The sequence below is a fragment of the Sphaeramia orbicularis genome, chromosome 16, assembly GCF_902148855.1.
Source record: "Sphaeramia orbicularis chromosome 16, fSphaOr1.1, whole genome shotgun sequence".
Taxonomy (NCBI): domain Eukaryota; kingdom Metazoa; phylum Chordata; class Actinopteri; order Kurtiformes; family Apogonidae; genus Sphaeramia; species Sphaeramia orbicularis.
This window is the reverse complement of record NC_043972.1, coordinates 6,483,951-6,505,046: the sequence shown is the minus strand read 5'-3', so window position 1 is coordinate 6,505,046 and position 21,096 is coordinate 6,483,951. Positions and strand designations below refer to the sequence as shown.

Below are 21,096 nucleotides of genomic sequence, written 5' to 3'. Positions count from 1 at the left end.
ACTGGTGAAAACTAAATAATATACAGCACACAGGAGTTTAGCAGGTCCATCGTTTAACACACTACGAACTCGGCGTGACTTCCTCCTCCAACACTTAATGTATGCATACGTCACATGAAACTCATCTATTCCAACCAACCGCAGCACATGTGGTTACCATGATCACCCTGCTTAAAGCTTTATGTTATTGTAGACCTACACAGGAGAAAGATAAATATCACCAACAATGGGCAATTGTACGATCCAAGGAAAGCTTGCCTACCAATATGGCGTCGTAAACAGAAAACCACGTGATCATGTGACGTATGTGCAAAACCTCAATATACATGTATGTATGGTGATGTCAGGATTTGAACCAAAAAAGTGTTAACATTGAGATTACTTTAAGAAAGATTTAGTGTTGTTTCAGTTATATACAATATATGCCTTAGTTTTATGTCAGTGATGTATAACAATTGCCTCTATATTTGTGCAAAGTTTGAAAAAAATATGGAAACAAAATTGATTGCCATTTGAAATTTTGGCCATTATAAATAAATGGGAAAAAGAATTGAAAAATTCATTTGAAAAACATTTTAATTGTGAATTACTTTTCACTATTCTGGGTCACTGGCAATCTATAAACCCAATTTAGTATGAATTCAACCAATTGTTTTGGTGCTAAAGTGATAACAAACGAACAAAGAAACAAACTGAAACAAAAATAATACCCCTTTCCTTCCCATCGGGGGGATGAGATAATAAACTTTGCCTACTTACTTATTAAACCACCTTGGAACCACACCTTTAAACTGGATTTTCTTCTTCAGTTTGAACAGAAACATCCCCTGAAATGGTGTTAGGATTGAAGGGACCATCTATTATTAATAATAATAATAATAATAATAATAATAATAATAATAATAATAATAATGGATTGGATTTTATATAGCGCTTTTCTAGACACCCAAAGCGCTTTACATTATTGATCCATTACACTGGTCTACAAGGAAAATGCTTCCAGAATAAAAGTAATGAAATTTTACCACATGAGAGTCACTGATAAAGAAAAATCAAGTCAAAAATGCTGGTTGGCTGAACTTTCCAAGATACAGCCTTGGGTCAAAATGTGAGATTCAAGAATTAACAAGAGAATGGGTTTGACTCAAAAGGAATATTTGTCTCAGAGCTACAAGATCTACTTCAAAACACTGTCTGCACATTAGAATACATTCACTTTACAGGTTCTATTCAGTGGAAGATTTCTAAAACTATTATATAAATGTACATCAACCACTATATATGTGTAATAACACTTAATCATATACCTTGAAAACATGAGCAAACCGGCACTTTTGTCATTTATTTTCCAATTAATCTTATTAAAATACGTAACATTTAGCACATTCAATGTCTGAAGCAAATCATTTCTAAAAAATTGTGGACCAGTGTTATTCATTCGCTCTCACATTCTTCCTCTGGTGGTGGTAAACTACATATGTATCCACAGTTGCCCTGGGGCAGACTGACAGAAGCGTGGCTGCCAATTCACGCCTACGGCCCCTCCGACCACCACCAAACATTCATACGCATTCATACACCAGTGTGAGTGGCACTGGAGGCATTGGTGGGAGGTGGTAACAAGATTTGGCCACTCTATCTGGAGCTGTGATCTGTTTCGTTCAGTTACGTCGCTTTTGTTTTATGTTGACTTTGGCGCTTAAAGGGTTTTTTAATATATCCACTTTATTGCAGTTTGTGTTTTGGATTGGTTGTTTTTAGAGTTGCTGTACCTATTTCATCCCTTTAATTGCTCCTTTTTCAGAGCCACTTCTCAGGGTATTATTAGTCATCCATGGTTGAGGTTTGTAAATGTGCTGCTGCTGTAGCTTTAACGGACCAGATCAGCCATCCCATGTCAACAACAAGCAGAAGGGGTTTCAGTCGGTTGATTTATGAGACCGAGAGGCCAAGTTCAGGACAGTGTGAGACCACAGTGACACATCTCTGTTTAAATGGAAAGGACAGAAAATGCCGTTGTTATTTATATGGTTTTCATGCTACTTTTGGTTCTTTTAAGATGAGTGGGTGTTTGGCTGCCGGCTCGGGGCTTCCTCCTCATCATCGTGTCTGGTAAACCTTTCAGTTTAACAAATCCGAGCCTAAGAATCTAACTATGACATGCCAAGATCTTGAATGTTTTTATCACCCTGTCTACTATTGACATTACCCAGAAAAGGAAAATCTAAGTTGGTAAAAATTAGGCATCCTGTACATCCTTTACAAGTCATTAGTCTGTCTCGAAGAAGCCCCAAGGCAAAAACAGTCTTAATTTGTTAAGGGAAAAATCATGTTCTCCTCATTCAGGAAGTCAGGCACTTTTGCTAATAACATCTGATGAGCACAATGGTTGGAGGCCAGCAGTGTGGTCGTTCTAATTGTACTGTATGTGTTGTTGCTTTTTATCCAGACTGTTATAGTTGAACTTTATTCAAAACCCAACGGCAAGTTTTCATACAACTGGATGTTGAGGTTGAAATGTTTATGTGTTTCCGTTTCTTCTGGCTTCCTTCGACTTGGATCAATGAACTCTGTTAGTTATTACTGATAATTAGAGAATCGGTAATTCATTTTGGAGCTTGTGTTGAGTTTTTAAATCGTTTTTTCTGCGTATTTCATCCCTCTTTCTTTTTCCGAAGCGCAATACACGTTTTCAACTTTTATTCAATCACAGAAAATACTGAAATGGAGGCATCATTTACAGGAAACAATAAGAAACGGTGGTGAGAGCAATAAAAAGGTAATTCCATAAACAGTAAAACCTAAAGGCTAATTACAACTTGGAAAAGACGGGATTCATTAACTCTTCCTGTATTTCCACAAGCTGTGTGTTCCGTAGACCCATCGATGTGTTTTCCCTCATGATAAACTTCACATAATTGGACATATTGTGGTAAAAGTATACACATTATTTACTCTAGTAGAGCTGTACATACTTTGGCCAAAGTAGATTCACTGATTCAATAACTTAATTGAAGTGAATGTGAAAAACTACAGGTACTTGATGTATAAAAGAAAAAAAAAAAGTAGCCTTTCAATGACATTTCCACCTGCTGTCTCTGTTAAACCACCTCATGTCACATTACTATCACATTATTAAACCATTATATTGTCAAATAGAGTAAAAAAAAAATACATTAGCTTGGTTCCAATATATCTCAATAACACAGTTTGAAGCATTATGACACCTTTTTACTGCAGTTCGGTTCTGGTCTCTCATATCCTCATTTCTTTTGTTCTGTTGTGTTTTTCATGCACCACAGGAGTCGTGTTTTTTATGTGTATATGTCCCATCTATCAGTCTCAATCCATTCAGTGATGCAAAATTAAAACATTCCCCACAAATGCCCAGAAATAAAAGAGAAACATACAGGGTGGGGAAGCAAAATTTACAATATTTTGAGGCAGGGACTGAAAGACAGTGTATGACCAATTAGTTTATTGAAAGTCATGAGAATTTATTTGCCACAAGAAAATTGACATAATAGAAAATGTTTTTATTCTATGTGTCCTCCTTCTTTCTCAATAACTGCCTTCACACGCTTCCTGAAACTTGCGCAAGTGTTCCTCAAATATTCGGGTGACAACTTCTCCCATTCTTCTTTAATAGTATCTTCCAGACTTTCTGGTAATAGTTTTGCTCATAGTCATTCTCTTCTTTCCATTATAAACACTCTTTATGGACACTCCAACTATTTTTGAAATCTCCTTTGGTGTGACGAGTGCATTCAGCAAATCACACACTCTTTGACGTTTGCTTTCCTGATTACTCATATGGGCAAAAGTTTCTGAAAAGGTATGGATAATAGTGTTAGGTATGATTATGACATCAATATATGTTTGGTTTCAAAACAATTGACGTAGTGCCTGCTGAGAAAAAAACAACTAAATGTTCATTGTAAATTTTGCTTCCCCACCCTGTATAATGAGCCTGTCAGGGATAGAGAGTACTGTAGAAGAAAGAAGAGACTTCCTTTAATGTATCCTCATGCAGTCACTTCCAAAAACGTGCAATAACCATGTATAATGTGAATTATGTGCAATGAGTCGTGCAATAAACTTCCTTGCAATAGCAATGCAATATTTAATATTTATTCAATATTTATCCAATCACAAATGCACTATTTTAATAGACTTGAGTTCATAGATATACATACTATTACATACTGTTAATATTGTGTCTATTCATATTTTATGTGTATTTTGATTATACTTTGAATTCTATTGTGTTTTACCTTTTGTAAAATTTTATAATCTATTTTCTCGTTTTTATTGTAATTTTATATTCGCTCTGTTCTTCTTTTCTTAAGTACTGTTTCTTTATAATGTTGCACTGACAGGAATAGCACAACTAATTTTACTGTACATACAATGACAATGAAGGCTGTTCTATTCTATTCTATTCTATTCTATTCTATTGTCACTCATTGCGTCTCCTTGTCCTCGTAGATGCCGTTCAAGCTGCCTCCGTCCTCCTGGAGCTTCAGGACGTGTTGGTGAGAACAGGCCTGAAGGAGCGGATCCGTCTTCTCCTGGGTCCGTTCTCCTGCAGCACTTCCCTGGAGGCCCGGTGGTGTCGGCACAGCGGCAGCCCTGGACCCGAGCCCGGTCCTCCTAAACTCCTACTGGACCTGAAGGGAGGCCTTTTGCAGGTTTGAATCCCCATGACGTGATTTCACCACATTGTCTTATAAGATTTATCTCCATGTGCAGCTCCAGTTTGAAAAGTTCAAGGTCAGATCAGCACCTCTGCACCTGGTTGGAACTGACGGTTTCCTTCCAGGACACGTGAACTCAGGGGTTGAGCTGAAGAGCAGCATCTCATTATGACGCAATGCTTCTACGCACTTAAACACCACCTCAGCTTAAGTCTTTGAATTAATACGCTGACACCTCATCGCACTCATAACACTGCTCATAAATCTGCTCTTTGCCTTTATTCTGCTGTGGCTTCTGTCCTCTGTACAGTTCAAGTGTTGACATTCTGTAATTCCACTATAGATTTGAGTCCCATCTGCTGGTTATGTGGTGGAATATTCTAAGGCCATTTTAAAAGGGGGTTATATCTTATGTGTGAAGTTTTTCCTGAGGGAAGTTACATAATATGAACACTCAAAAGTCCCCTTTTCGATGTGACTAACTCAACATATTATTACTAATGTATTATTCCACATTACTTCTTCATGGGGAACCCCCTCCCCCCAGCTTCAATGGCTCTCTTAATGCTTTTATTGCGTGCCCATTAACAGAAACATCACTCGCAACTCAACACTTAATACGTAATCATACATTTCCCTCTGCAAATATTGGCGTTTGTGGTGTTTTAATCAAGTGCTGTACAAAAACCACCGGAATTCCTTCCGATTCCTTCTTCTCGTGCTCTCTTTCCAAAAACCTGAAAAAAAATCCCCAAATTTTCCTGTTTTTAGAGTTTAGTCATAACCCACCCTTTGCAAGCTAGCGAGCAGCGGGCAAGCAGGCAGGCAGCTCCATGTGTGAAGCGTTTTTGACTCAGAGATTCCTGGTCCTTAGTCCAAACCCCAGGCAGACCCACTTTGATGGAGCACGGGAAGGGGAATGCCGCGGGTAAGTAAGGAGGATGTTAGGTTGTGTTGGGTAATGTTAGTAAGGATGTGAAGGGTGATGACGAGGGTAACCCTGACTGCTTCTTTTCCTGTTTTCAAAATTATTGTAGACGAAGCTGCCTGCGTATTATCAGCAGCTGTGTTTTTCACTTTTCCCTCTCTTCTTCTCTTCCATTTTACCTCTATTATCCCTGGATCATGTATGGACCTGCTGCAGTGGTCCTGCTTCTCTCCAGCCTTCATCATCATTATTCATTTATCTGTATAGTTGTGATAGTGTTTATTATATAGTTACTGGGATGGTAGAGTACCGGTAATAGTATATCTACTGATAATACTTGGAGTAGTAGTATTATCAGTTAACAGCTGTGGATATTTGTACTTATACTAGTAACAGCAGTTCTAGTTTTTAACAGTTCTAGTTCAGTTTGCTGTGCATCCATGTGAGTCGGAGGGGAAGGGCTAAGGGGGAAGGCTGTTTGGCCCTCGAAACAAAGATTTTTCAGGGCCACACTACAAACGGAGGGGTATGAGAAATCTCCCATAATTCTGTTCAAATCATCAGTAAGATGGAGGTAAACACAGTAAAAATGTACAGCAGTGTGATGAAAGAAACACACAAATGTACGTATTTTCTTCATAAACAACTTAATCATTTGATCGACTGTTTAATGCTGTTTGAATGTGTTATAGATCGATTTGTGCGGTTTATAGTTGATAGCCACAAAAAGATCCCCAAAGCCCATGGAACAGAGATGGTCACAACTGCTGATGGCATGGGGAATTATTTCGGAAGCAAAGTTGTCACATCTGTTTATAGCGGCGTCGATGACTGCTGATGACGTAACAGGTCTCAGAGGCTTATCTCATTTCATAGGGAAATGTTGCAACTCTGTTTCAAGGGGTAGGGGTAAGGGGTGAAGTGGGTTTTTGGCCCGAGTGTTTTCTCCTGGAAGATTCTGTCGATGTCTGTGAATTAGCTAAAGAGTCCTGTTCAACCAGCAGCGGTCACGGCACAACTTTTGTTTGATTTGGTGCTATATAAATGATAGGATATGATAAACTTTATTTCAAACAAAATACAAAGGTGAACAAAAGGCAAAGAGAAACCATACATTTAAACAGAACACTCCAGAATATCAAGGGCAACAAGCCAACCAAAAAAGAAAAAAAAAGTTACACAATGTACAAGCTCCTCACCAACACTTCATGTCCGAAACGGAGTAGGAAGAAGCCGAGCTTAAATTGTCCTACCCCAATTTTACATGACTAATATACTAGAGCTGCAACTGATTAATCGATTAGGTGCTTGAAGCGAATGCAAAAATCCACGATTCGATTAATCGACTCAAATTGATTGAAGAGAAATATTCTGTTGCAGTTTTCCTGAATTGAAGCTTCTTTGTGCGTCACAATAAGTGTCCGTGTGAAACACAACAGTGGAACAATGTTTAACAGCAGAGAAATGAAGGAAACAAAGCTTTGATTCAGGAGAATTGTGGTTGAATGATTTTTTTCGATCACTTTGAGTCAATTAATCGGTTGCAGCTCTATAATATACACAGTCCATAAAAAAGAACAGGTCAGCACTAAGTTACTGGAAAAGAGCTCAAGTTATAACATACCATAGAAAATAGAGCAGCACAAAACAATACAGCTGTATTTCCTTCTTCAAACACTTCCATGACCATCATTGGTTAAACTGCTGTTCCTCATCCTTATATTTCTTTAAAAATTGTATTTTATATATTCATTTAAACTGATTTATGTTTTTACTTTGCTTTAATTGATCTAAATGAAATTTGATTTGATTTGTTTTTCTAAACTTGACTTACTGCTCTGTCCCGTCCTCCGTTTTCCTCTCATCCTCTCCTCATCTCGCTGTAGGTGTTTTTGGGTCAGGAACACCTGAATTGTCTGAAGTTGGTGGAAGAACACCTGCAAGACTATCTTCACCTGGACAAAGGGGAATCAGCTGAGATCTGCTCAAAGGGAAAGACCTGCCACTCCCAGCCGCCACCCTCGCCCGGTTCCCCCTCACCTCGGACAGAACACAGCTCCGATGACCTTCGCACGGGCCATTTCCAGTACATCCAGGACACAGGTGAACGTTTATACAATACATGCAGGGGTTTCCAAACCTTTAGACTGACACCAAAAGAGGCATTTGGTGCCTCTGTGGGACAAATGAAAAACAAAAATAGCTGAATGACTTCTATGTTTTTTACTGACTCTTAAACAGTCAGAACTGTTTTGAATAAGTGCACTTTGCTGCCAAATCCACAGTAGAGAAAACTGTAAAGTCGTGGCTAGTTAGTCACTTCTTACTCTGTGAACTAATGTTAGTTAAAAAGCAGCACAAGACAAAACAAGACACTTGAAACAAACAAGTCAAGTGAAAACAACCAAACATGAACACATGACTGGCTTAATTTTACACCAGTGGTGTCAAATATAAGGCCCGTGGGCCAAAACCAGCCCGCCAAAGGGTCTAGTCTGGCCCGTGGGATTCATTCATGAAAAGCTAAATTTACACTGAAGATATTAACAAACAATGGTGTCAAACTCATTTTCAATCAATCACTTGTCGTTTTCAAGTGGTTCAGACACATAAAGTAATAGCACAATAACCTATAAATAATGAAAACTTCAAATTTTTCTTTTTTTTTTTGTTTTAGCGGGGAAAAAGTAAAATTACATGATGAAAAAGTTTACATTGACAAACTATCCTTTCACAATAAAATGTGAATAACCTGAACAACCTGGGATTTCTTAGGAAAAATAAGTTCAATTTTAACAATATACTGCCTGATACTAAATGTTTTGTGTCTTTGTAGATCCACTTTGATCTGTTTATTGTAATGCACATGTGTAAATGAGAAGCTACGGGGTAATATTGTTAAAATTGCTCTTTTACTTTTTTGCACTAAAACAGATGCAAATTTGTAGTTATTGTTTATTGGTTATTATGCTGTTATTTTACTTGTCTGGCCTGCTTGAGATCATACTGGGCTGAATGTGACCCCTGAACTAAAATGAGTTTGACACCCCTGCTTTACACTTTTAGTTTTACTCTACTGATGATGTGTTTGGAAAAAAAATCGAGCATCTTTCTCCAACACTAAGCACATTTGTTAATTTTAAGCATTTTCCACTGAGCATTGTCTTCATTCCACAGGGCTTTTGTGAACCAAACACTACCAAACTCTTCCTTGTGTTTTCTTTTTGGCATCATATGCATGATTAAAGGACACTCAACATGGAAAATGAACTCACATATAATATTGTCATGCATTGCACAGCTCATTTTTGAGTCCTGATCTACATACTACCTACAGGTCTACATACAGAGTAAGCTTGGTGACATATTTGCTGTGTGGAACTTTTCATTTCCTCAGAAAAGCACAATAGATGTTCAGCAGTAGCCCAGACATTCAGAGATTTACTGCTCATGCTGTTTTCTTGATTACCTGGCATCCATAGCACCGGTTGCAAACAGTCCAAGTCCGTTCCTGAAGAGTATATTACCTGGATAGGATTTTCCGGCTTATTTCAAGGTTGTTAAATGGATGGAACAGTGGGAAGCCTGACAAGATGAACAGAAATGGTCAACCATTCATAAAACTATATGAGCAAGTTAGAATTGCCTTGAAGGAGAAGCTTCATGCCAAGAGAGATGTCACTTTAAGATACACATCAGCTTAAATCAAAGTCAGATCAAAGCCTGTGTGAAAAGGAGTTTCATCAAACATGTCTGCCTGGTTCCACTCGGAGGAACATGCTGTTTATTCCCCTCTTTGTGCTTTGTGTGTGCTGTCCTCTACGTGCACACACACAAACACACAGGAACATTATACACAAGAGGATCAAACTTCTCTCTGGCTGTAGACCAGCCGTCCACTCTGTCAGCTGTGGTTGAGTCTTTGTTTGTTGCACTGTTCCACTGGTCTTTGATGCATTTAATATGTTGGCTAAAGCGGGAGAACGTACAGTAGTGAACTAGAACAGAAAGGACAATCTGTCTGCAACATGTTGTCAACAGCCAGGGAAAACCAGGCCCCGGAGTCCAGAGAACAGAGAGTGCCCCCCCTGGGGCCTGACACAGGGATGGATGGGATAGATGGACAGAGGAGATGAAAGATGGATGAAGAGAGGCGTAAAAGGCAGCTCTGTCTCTCACTTTCTCTAAGTTCAAGCAAATAAAAGGAAAACCTCATGAAAGTGTCTTATTTTTTCTCGTCCACCCTGTTTGCAGAAGAACAATATGCCGTCCACTTTCAAACAAGCAGTTTACCGCTTGACATAAAGGGAAAAATTAGCCACAGACAGATTTCACTGCCCCTTGAAATGTGTTTTCAGCAAAGAACGTCTTTGTGTTTGTGCCCTAGGTACCCCAGGGGCCAAACAAGCAGTTCTCTGCTTCACTGTTTTTTTCAAATAAACATTTTTCCAAAGGACTTGAATCCCAAACAGCAGCCACGACTTAAGTCAAACACCACTCAGAAGTTTAGATCCAGTGTTATCCACTTTTTGCAGGTGCTTGGCACGGTTCAATCAATGACTATTTACTCAATAGTGAAAATGTTTACTCAGCCACTTTGTTTATATACACACATAAACATGCTGAAAGCGTGGAAACTTCTACAGCATTCTTTAAAACATATTGTTGAGCAAGGCCTGCATTCCATAGTGGAAATAACCGTATAAGCATCACCAGACCACTGATGTATGCACGTTAAACTCTGCCTTTACCACAAAAGGTGAATTTTGTAATTACAGATCACGGCAATTATAGAACACTGTGGAATTTTCATCGCCTTTTTTCAGCCTCTGTGTTTCTCTTTCTTCACCACATATTTGAAAGTGTTCCCAGAGGCACGTTAAGCTATTCAACAGCCATTCTGTTATGAAATTTGAAACATTGGCTTTTATTAGTACAGAAGTAAAACTACCATGCAATAAAAACCCACTTGCCAGTTTTATCTTTTTCTTACTCATTTGTTTGGTCCAGTTTGCTTTTAAGTTTCTCTTTTATCTTTCACTCTCCTCTGTTGTTCTCTTATCTTTAACCACATGCTCTCCCGTTTTGTTTTTATGTCTTCCTGTAAAGCAATAAGCACTGATGGATCATTCTGATATTATTATTACTCCTCTTTCCTTGCAGCTTCCCAGAGACAACCAGGACCCCATGAGGTGGTGTTTTACAGCGAGACAGAGGATAGTCCCGGGGTGATGCTGTGGCGATACCCCGAACCCCGCGTCCTCACCTTTGTCCGGATAACCCCCGTCCCATTCAACACGACCGAAGATCCTGAGATCAGCACGGCCGACCTGGGCGACGTCCTGCAGGTAGAGACCATGTAGCTCTAACATTTCATCCAACCACATTTTCATCTATTGGGATGTGTTGTGATTTGCTTGAGCCCCGCTGCAGGAAGAACCATAAAAAACCCATAAAATGAAAAGAAAATCCACGCATACCTCGCTCTAGTTCCTGCTTAACATCACCTGCAATGAAAGAGAAATAAACTGTCTTGGAGCTGGGCTTTGTGCCATTATGATTCCCATGACATGACTCATGAGTACTCCCATACCCTCCGTGTTATTGAATGACAGAGACCCCTGCTGTCCCTCCAAACATGTAATACACGGTCAGACAGCTGTGGAAGTCATCTCGTATGCTCTGGTGTGAATATCCAGGTGTCTCCAAACCCAGATGAGGTTATATTTTGGCAGAACATAGCAGCTACTGAGTCTGCAGGGCCTCAGCAGGGGACAGGACATCCCACTCTTTCCTCTATCACTTATCCGCTATCTTTCTAGGTTGTCATCTTTGAACATGAGTGTGTTCCAGTTATTTTCTCTGACATCCTGCTTCATATTATCTTAATGCATTTCTTGGGTTACATTCTCTGACACTGTTGCATTTACTACATTCATTTTAAGTCTTTAAAGCGTGCCTGTACTGGTCATTCATACGACATTAATTGTGCTTTGGTTATTATTACTTATAAGTAAGAGAAGCGGAAATTCAGTAAAAAATCGCCATAAATGCACCACACTGAACCTTTTTATTACTTGAATTACGCATGGGGACAGAACCTATGGGGAGCAGACATTCCCGGCAGAAGTAATGTACCCACATTGATTCCGAGTGATGGAGTGCAAGTAAATATGCAGCAGTCAGTGAGTGAGATTGAGTGGAAAGTACATGTGCGCACTTGTCGTTTGCGCAGCCGTAAACTTTGCACTGGCTAATAATGTGTCATCTTAGACTGGTGTCTGTTGCATGGGGTCAGTGACCAGGCCATCGCAGCCCAGGTAATCGGACAATTACTGCATCACTACCGATGCTCGAGCAGGCGCTATCCATGCCTGACTGACGGAGCAGTGACTTAGTACTCACACATACATGACAACAGGCTACAAACTAAGCTACCTCACAGAACTGCTAGTATAATACATGATCTTTTGAAATAGCTGGCAAAGAAAATTCACAACAGGTACCCTCTTAGCATGAAAACTAATCCAAACCTTATGAAGTTTTATAGTTTATGATACAACCATGTAATCTGCCCATGTAGGGGTACTTTTTCTCTCCATTTGTGCACCTCCAGCAGACGTTTTCCATCTTCCCCTTATCTTCCTTTCCGTCAGATTCTTCCTCCGACTCCCAGAATAATTTTGCGTACGCTGCAGATGTTTTCTTCAGTCTGTTTGTGTGTTTCGGCTCAGGAGGGGTAAGATATTAAAAGGTGCTGCAGATGTCTGACTTCCCACCAAGGCCTCGCAGCTGTAAAGTCTGTAACGACCCAAACTTCTAAGCCTCGTGCTGATTGGCTGCATATTAAGTTACAGTAGAAAATAGTGGGAGCTGGTGTGCGTAGGCGAGGGCTCGCTAGAGGAAGAAACAGTAATAGACAGGAGTTAAGACTTGGAGAGGGCGGTTAATGGGGTTAGATTGACAGAAAGGAAGAGAGCACAAAGAGGGAGAGGTGAACGGTGATGGAGAGGGAGGAGGGTCCGGGAGAATGAAGATGGATGGTCACGGGGGAAGGGGGTGTCTTCAGTGATGCTTACAACAGCCTCTGTGTAAGAGGATCTGTGTGAAAACGCACCATCTCCCGTCCAGGGAAGGGAGGGGTTTTCACCAGCTGATGAAATGAGCATTCAATGCAACAGTATGTCCAGTCTGACATGATATACATCAACCTGACAGGAACCTTCCAGAGCATCTCATACACAGACACGTGAAGACAAGGATACGTGAACGCCCAGATTTATGCCTCACATGGTTTCATAAATCAGCATCACACACTTGAACCATGTTGTTCTCAGCAAGAGATAAATGTATGACTTCACTTCTGCATCTTAAAGGTAAAATGTGCAACATCTGCATTAAAATACAAACAACATGTCCTGGAGTTTGTTGACTTTTGACTTCTATTTTATAAAAGTTTAGTTTAGTTTAGTTTAGTTTATGGAATGTCCAGGAACCTTAAAAAGTCTTAAATTTAATTGTCTTTAATTAAGGCCTTAATTATCCTTAAAATTAATCCTTAAATCTGACAGTCAACGGTCTTAAAAATCCCACAGATACAATAAATGATATTTGCTGTATTTTCTTTAGAAATCTGTGTAAAGAATTAGTCAAATGTGTTGGGAATGGGTGGAGCCTCCAACGGTCGTTCATGGGCGGAGGGTTTCAGGTATGAGCTTTAGCAGCTTCAATGTCAGTAGCAGAAACATTATTCATGGACAAATTGAAATATAACTTTAGCGAGACTGAAACATGGTTAAGACTGGTTCAAGGAAATAAATACGTCTTAAATTTGATCAATGATTCCTTGAGAAATGTCTTAAGAAGTCATAAATTTAGTGTCTTCAGGCCTGTAGACAGATAGAAACCTACAATAGATTAGATTAGATTAGATTAGCCAATATTTAAAGCTAATTTACATCCACTGTTCCTGTGCAGATAATAATAAATACAAAGTTTCATTACGAAATTCTTGAAACAAATAATTAATTTCTATTTTAAAGCACAACTGGATCCAGCCCATGTAATGGTGCTTTCTCTTCTTGTTTTTAGCATTAGATATCCAGATCACCTAATTTTAAGATGAGTTAGCTAAATATTATGTTAGCTAATGTTACTTAAGGTTATTTCATTGAATGAAATGATCATAATGTGAATGAACTTCAGTAAATGGAATCCTAATAAAACTTACAACCCACAGCGGTGGTAAAAACAACAGCTCCCATGATTCCTCACACCTTTACGATTGCATCAAACTCCATGTTTTGTTTTGTTTTTCTTGTATTGACTGAGAGACCCCTGGCGGTATGAATTACATACTGTGCATTTAACTCTATGTCTGTGTCTGCGTGTTATGAACATCTTCAGTTGTGTGTGAGTGTGTATTGCACAGCAGGAGATGTGGAACCTGTGGTTGATGAACATGTGGTTTCCACATCTCCCACTCCACTCCTCCTGTCATCTGGCATGGCCTCGTCTCTCCTGACAAGTCTGTTAAAAGGAATCAGGTGATGAGCCCTCCGTGGGGAAGTGCTGAAAAGAGGAGGCTCCAGGCACCCAACTGTTCCCGAAACCACTTCATGTGGGGACGAAGCTCAGAGGATGAGACAATATGTCTGAAGAGGAAAGCATTAGAATCTAAGGATTTAAATAGGTGCCATTATTTTGACAGCTAGAACTATCTAAGCAGTTGTGCAAATAAATTTTAGCCTTTATTTTACAGAGAAAGTCGTAGAAATGACTTTGCCAGTGCGTCATAGATCAGAAGCGAGTCCTCTGAAAGGGCTTTGGCCGGAGCCTGCTGCAGACATGCCTGTAACTGTAAACTTGGACCGTTATAGCAGTGGGCATAGTCACCAAGGTATTGTTGGGAACATTATGAAAACCATCAATTACAGAGTGTAAACTGTACGTTAAACTGGTTTCCATTGTTGAAAGCTTCTCTGATGCATTTTGTTAACACTGCTAAAAACAGTATCACGTATCATGGAATTTCTGAAAGAAGTGATTGTGCTGTAATTGGAAAACATTTGATCTGTGCGCTGATATGTTACACACTCCTGCTTACCTCATGCATCCACGCCCGTTGTGTATGAGCAGAGGGCTTGAGTTTGTGTGGGGTACACGAACAAGAACCCCTGGTCGTGAGCCAACGTCATTTTGATTCCACATTTAATTGATTTCAGCCTCTGGCAAATAATTACTATTCAATCTTTGATGCGAAACTTAAAAGTCTTCATTAATTCATTTTTATTTCTCCCAAGGCCGGAGAGAAAGCCCAGCTACAGAGATCGGAAATGCAGCCCTACAAATTAAACTAATGGCTCAGCTTGTGTTCCAAAGGAATTTCATTTACTTCACATTTCGACTTTGCAAAGAGGCAGTCATAATTTCTCAGGCCTCTAAAATTACCATGTGGCCACGCGGAGATGGAGGCTGATAGATTTTGAGAAATGGAAAGTGAGAGGTGGAGGGAAAGAAAAAGAAATAAGGACAAAAGAGAGAGGGCCCCTTGCCATCCTGTCATTCCTCTCTCATTAAAGCAGTAATGTTTGTTTTTTGCCGTTTATGATTGTTTACCAGCAGGTGGAGGGTGGACGAATGCAGGACAAAAACAAGTGTGTTCTCCCCATATATGCTGCTTTTTCACCCCATCTCACTTTCCTCTCTAATTTTGTCACACTCCCCCTCCACCTCCACCTCCTCCTTTCCTTTGCTCCCTCCCTCCACCCAGCTGAATGGATGAAGTTGGGGGGGGGGGGGGGTTCTCGCTCTGAGCCATGCTGCTCTCTTGTCCCCAGAGCAGATCATATTAACATTTTATAAAATCAAGATTTCCTGCATTTAAATAGTTGTGGTTTCCCAACTGGTTCCAGTATCTCAGAAGGGGAATTCAACCCTCCTTCCATTACTCAAAGTCAAATTGCAGCCCGTGCTGTTTTTACATACAGTAGAAGGGGAGCGCAGATTGATACAGGAGATGGTGGTGGGGTGGGGGGTGGGGGGAGCTAAAACATGACAAATCCTTGACAGAGCATCCACAGGTTCCCACCTGTAGAGGCCGAAGTGATGAAAGGATAGAAGGAGAGAGGAAGGTGACTCATTCTCACCTTCTCGCCGCCGTGTGGTCCAGTTCTGTGAATCATAAGCAGGTGTCCTTACGACTCTTTTTCCGTCCTTCTCGTTCGTCTTCCCCTCCTCCTGCCTCTCTGTGGGGTTCTGCAGCCTGAGAAACAGGAGGTAAACACAGGAGCTATGATTCAACCTGACCCCAGCTCAGGGGAGAAGGAGGAGATGTAGCATGTTAGAGTGTAACGTCAAACAATGTGTTCTCATGTACGTCCACGTTCACCCAGGCTTGATAAATGTTCAAATTTGATCATCCACTTTTTGTTTGAAGCATCTGCCCAGTTCTCTTTAACTTTTTCACACTAATGTCACTCCATCTGCTCCCCTGCTGTTGCTTTCGTGTATGGTACTGTGGGACGGACTTTCATGTCGCTGCACTTGCCATCATGGCCTTACTGGCCTGAGGCTGATATCATAAAACCTCTGTGGCCTGGGATGAACCGGGCAACCTTCCGTCATAACCACTACTGCAGCTGATTTGTTGTTAATACGATAAACCCGGGTCCACCATTAGCTTCTTTTTATTCATACGTCCTCTTTCACCAATTAGTGAAAATATGCAGCCTTTTGTTCGGAGGTAGAATCGGAGGGAAGTCACTAGGTTATTTCACATGAGAGCAACACATTGAAACAGAAAGAACGAGAGCGCGTCGTAGCCAAGATAACTATTATTTTAGTGGGACAGCGCTCAAGCAGACCTGCATTAGTCACAGCTAATGCACTATAAAAATAAAATACTGTCCATGTGGTTAATTTGATCTGGAGTTTTTACACCTCATCCACCAAAACTCCAGTCCCCCTTAAAAAGTTTGGCATTACAGACTAAAGAAAAAAACAAAAAAGTCGAGCGCAAAGATCTCTGCATGGGCTTATTCCTGATTTTCCACACTGATTAATGTTAACGTATATTAGCCCACCTGAGACAGCATAGCAGGAGTCATTTTCAGAGCAATTTTCATTACATCTCCTGAGTAAACATTTGCTCAAGCCGATGTCAATTCAATTTGTCTGCTGGCTGATAAGAGGTAGCTAGCAGTGGAGCTTTTAGACACATAGGCATCAGTGAAATAACAGAAGACCTAATAGCAATGTTGATATTGTTAATAAAAGTAATGGCAGGCAAAGCTCTGGATGTCATGGCCGCAGCCTCAGATGTAGCTCAGGGAGTCTTCAGTTGCAGAGACATATCTGAACTTTCGCAGCGATCACACCTGTGTTGATAGTAGAAATTCTTCTATATGCGGTATGTTTAATTTAGTTTTCCTTCCATGAGAGAAATCCAGAAATGTAACCTTATGAAGGGCAGTACGGTGGGTAGTACGTATTGGAGGTGGGCAACAGGAATGGGAATCGGGTCTGCGTGTACGTAATGCTGCCAGCAGTCCTGGATGTACATGTATTTGTAAATAGATGTGAAGCTTTAAACTACTCGATGGAGCTTTCTAGGCTTTTGAATCACCTCCAAAATGGAACTTTAAGTTAAATTTTAAGATAACCCGTCAGCTGTTATTTGGTCCTGCCAGGCCCGCTCTGATTTGTGATGGAGGAAAACACAGATTGGACCCATCCAGCCAAGGGAATGTCAGCTATTCAGGGATACAGGTTGTTTATCAGATAAGGTACACACACAATCAGGCAGCGGAAACTGACAGGGCGCAGGCTGTATTATGCACGCACATACACATGCACACCTGTGTATACACTTATTTATACAGGCATATTGGCTTTCATATGTGCAATTATACATGGTCTTTCTCTTGAACATATATACATTCTCCACTTGACATATACACAGGTGCCTTTTCCTCCCACAAACCAGTGCCAGAGGTCCCAAGAAACATAGCTAAAAACTTTATTTAATCTTTTTTTTTTCTTTCCTTTTCCATCATTCTTTTTTTTATCGATTTCATCTCCACTCTTCTCTAAGGCCAGGGCCAAGTCAAAGGGATGGGAACATGACGCACATTCAACCATGCAAATGTATTCCACTGTACCATATATGTACCTTAAATATTCTCCTCTGTATGCCGTCATGTGTATAGAATATCACAGGTGAAAAAAAAACACCCTCTGTGTTTTAGCAGCTCAGTTCTGGGAACTCTCTGTGGAGATTCAGTGAGTTTCCGCTCCAGTGGCTTAGTGTTGGGGTTGCGGGTGCACAACTCTGTCAGGTACAATTATGAGAAATTGATTCCAGGAAAACCTGTGTGGCATTTCATACATGATGTAAGCTACGGTTACCTCACCCGTTACTCTCTTACAGTACAGCGGCACACATATTAATGCAAAAACACCTCCGCTTTACGTATTCACACACACCAACTTGATGACAGTTCCCTGAGTTTGGTAATTGTCTGGGGAGCAGCGAACCTCTGGTAAACAACTGGATTGTCACACACATGTGCATGGACAAATGCACTCGTTCCCCCATGTACTCCACACACACATACACACACACACACACACACACACACACTAAGACACAGGATGCATTACTGCCTGGCATCCTTCAGGTGTACCGCTCAGAGCTCCCTGCCACTACTGATCCATCAGTAGCCGAGTTGTGCAGGTGGTCAATGGAACCTGAGAAGCTGCTTTAGTTCACACAGGAGCACCAGACACATTTATGCTAATTTTGGCACAATGTGAGAGGAATGACTGGAGCCCTACCAGTCATCACATAATGTGAGAACACTCACACAACATGATTATAATTCAGTGTGAGAAATGGCTCTAGGACTTCAGCACTAATGACCATCTTGTAGTGTACAGTTGCCTAGTGTGTAGTTATGTTGCAGTCATACAGCGTTGTCATGGCAATGACTTGTCGTCTTGCTGCGTTGGTGGTCTGCGGTCAAAGTGTTGCAGTTTTTTCCGACTAGACAAGAAATTAAAGATTGGTTTGTCTGAAATGAGTAAAAATCAAGGTTGTAATGCAGACACCATAAAAAAATCACTTGCTCATTCCTTCTCCGGGGCAGGGATTCCCCTCGTCTTGAAAGGGTCATTAAAGTATCACACCACTTGATGACTAGCAGACCACTGCAGCTGCTTAATACTTTATGTGTAACTTGGGGATCGCAGGACTAAAGGAGTACCTGTTGTGCAATAACGAAGCCTTACAGTAATTGGGTGGTGAGTAATCCGGGTTACAATGGTCTGTTTGTTCGGTCTGAAGTTCCAGTGATGGTCAAGCAAGGGATACAATAGTAGGATATCCACTGGTGTCTGTCTGACAAGGAGATGTGTGGGAGATGTGGATGAGTAGTTGCAGAGGCTCTGCGTGAGCCTACCAGACAGCCAAAGAGAAGATGGAAATAGGTTGTCAAGTACAAGGCCGTTGTGAAAGATAGAACCACACACTCTATCATTTTACAGCAGATATTAGCGTTCAAACATTTGATAACTGAGGTTAATGTCAGTGATCATCAACTGGCAGACGTCATCCAGCCTGTAGAAGATTATTACATTCAGAAAATGTGATGATGAAAAAAATGAAGTCTGATATTTAGGATCTGTAACATTTTTTCTTCCTGGAGTGAGGCAACCCCACACTCAGCTGAGATGGATATAATTTTATTAGGAATTTTTTAGCAATCCCACATATGCGTGTTTGACCTGCAGAGTTTAAAGATGTTATAAATCCATCTGTTAGCGAGTGGTCGACTCGACCTGGTGAAAGATTTTTGCACCAGTCACAACACTGCTTCAAAAACAGTTTAAGTAATGTGAATTAGGAGCTCATTTTGCACATATATTTTCAAAATGACAGTTTTTAACCATCAGTGGACTGTCATCTTGGTGGAAATCTGGAAGGATTTTGTAGTTAAGCCCAAGTGACAGGTGTCATTATAGATTCTGCATGTTTTACAGATGTCTGTTCACACTGGTGTAGGATAATTTAGTAAGAAAGTGAGAATATTTTGCAGTAATAGGTATTTCGGCCCAAAAAACCATACTCTTTATTTGAAGTGACCTTACAAAGATTCTAGCCCTTGGACAAATGTAGTCTTCCCCTGCTGAAGTGAATTTGACATTGAGCATGTTTATGTGGCCATAAAAATCCTATACCTGGAAGTAATCAGATAGATGTGTTAATTGGATCTGGCACATTTACATGCATTTAAGAAATGAAATAATCGAAAAACCCTGGTTTAGGCATTTCAGTTCATTATCAGATTTCTTTCAGATTACATACATACATAGTGATAGTAGACTCAAATTTCCTGTTATTGCCTTCACATCCATTTTCTACGATTTCCTTTTTTTTTTGTTTTTGTTTTTACACATGCACAGATGTAAAAGAATGAAATACATCAGATTAACAGGTATAAATGCATGAAGATGTAGGAATATTAGGGAGAAATGCAGGTCTGTTTATCTTATGATCAAATTACTGATAAAACATATCAGATTATGCCGTTTAAATAATCTGATAACTCCAGGAATCAGATAATAATGAGAGTATTAGTGTGAATGTAAATGGGCTCATTGTCTGTGTGAGTTCTCATTTGTCCAAGTCATCGTTCATCAGTTCAGATCTGGTGGAGACTCCTGGAAGAGAGACGAAGCATATTCAAGAACCAAACCAGTCCAGTCGAATCCAAAATAACTAAGGATGAATCTGACATATAAGTCTCTGCTGTCGTTGTCTTCTCTTCCAGGTACCATGCAGCCTTGAGTACTGGGATGAGCTCCAGCAGGCTTTTGTTCCATACAGGGAGTTCAGCCTATCAGAGAGCAGCGCCTGCCAGCTGCAGCTGCCCAGCCTGAGCCTCACCGACCAGCAGAAGGAGCTGGTGGCCTCAGACCTGTGGAGGATAGTCCTCAATAACAACGGAGAGGGAGGAGATGAGCAGAGGTGAGCGTGGTCTCTGTGTTACATCTCGGACTAATTGTGCTTTTAGGCGTGTGCATGTGCTGCGTGTAACGTGGATGCCTACAACATGGATGTGTGTATGTGGACCAACAGTACAAGTGCCGTCCGCTGTGAGAGAAAACAGAGAGAGAGCGCACCCAGGCCGACGAGCACAAAGAGCGAGCAATGTGTCCCTCGCCCCACATCTGGTGTGCAGGAGCGGGGAGCGGGCTTGGAAGGCGTTCAGATCGGCCTAATGAGATTTCCCAGCACACCAAGTGCCTGTCAGGGCCCATCCGGATTCCTTCCTGCTTACCTTGAGTGTATCTAATCGAGGGGAAGCTAGAGGAGTAAAACCCCCTTTGGGTTGCCTCATACGTTCCTAGGCCCGGCCCGGCCTGGCCTGGGTTGGGCTGGGTTGAGCTGGGATGGGATGGGTTGGACTG

The 21,096-nt window shown here is 40.8% G+C and overlaps 1 protein-coding gene across 3 annotated transcripts in view; it reads left to right on the top strand.

Annotated features, from left to right (window-relative positions):
• Positions 1-21,096, top strand: part of vps13b (vacuolar protein sorting 13 homolog B) — a 464,114-nt gene that overhangs the window by 338,064 nt on the left and 104,954 nt on the right. For all 3 annotated transcript variants that reach the window (XM_030157727.1, XM_030157729.1, XM_030157728.1), the window contains exons 39-42: positions 4,489-4,691; positions 7,512-7,728; positions 10,789-10,973; positions 20,457-20,653. In XM_030157727.1, the coding sequence (XP_030013587.1) occupies positions 4,489-4,691; positions 7,512-7,728; positions 10,789-10,973; positions 20,457-20,653 (802 nt within the window). The remainder of the gene's footprint in view (positions 1-4,488; positions 4,692-7,511; positions 7,729-10,788; positions 10,974-20,456; positions 20,654-21,096) is intronic.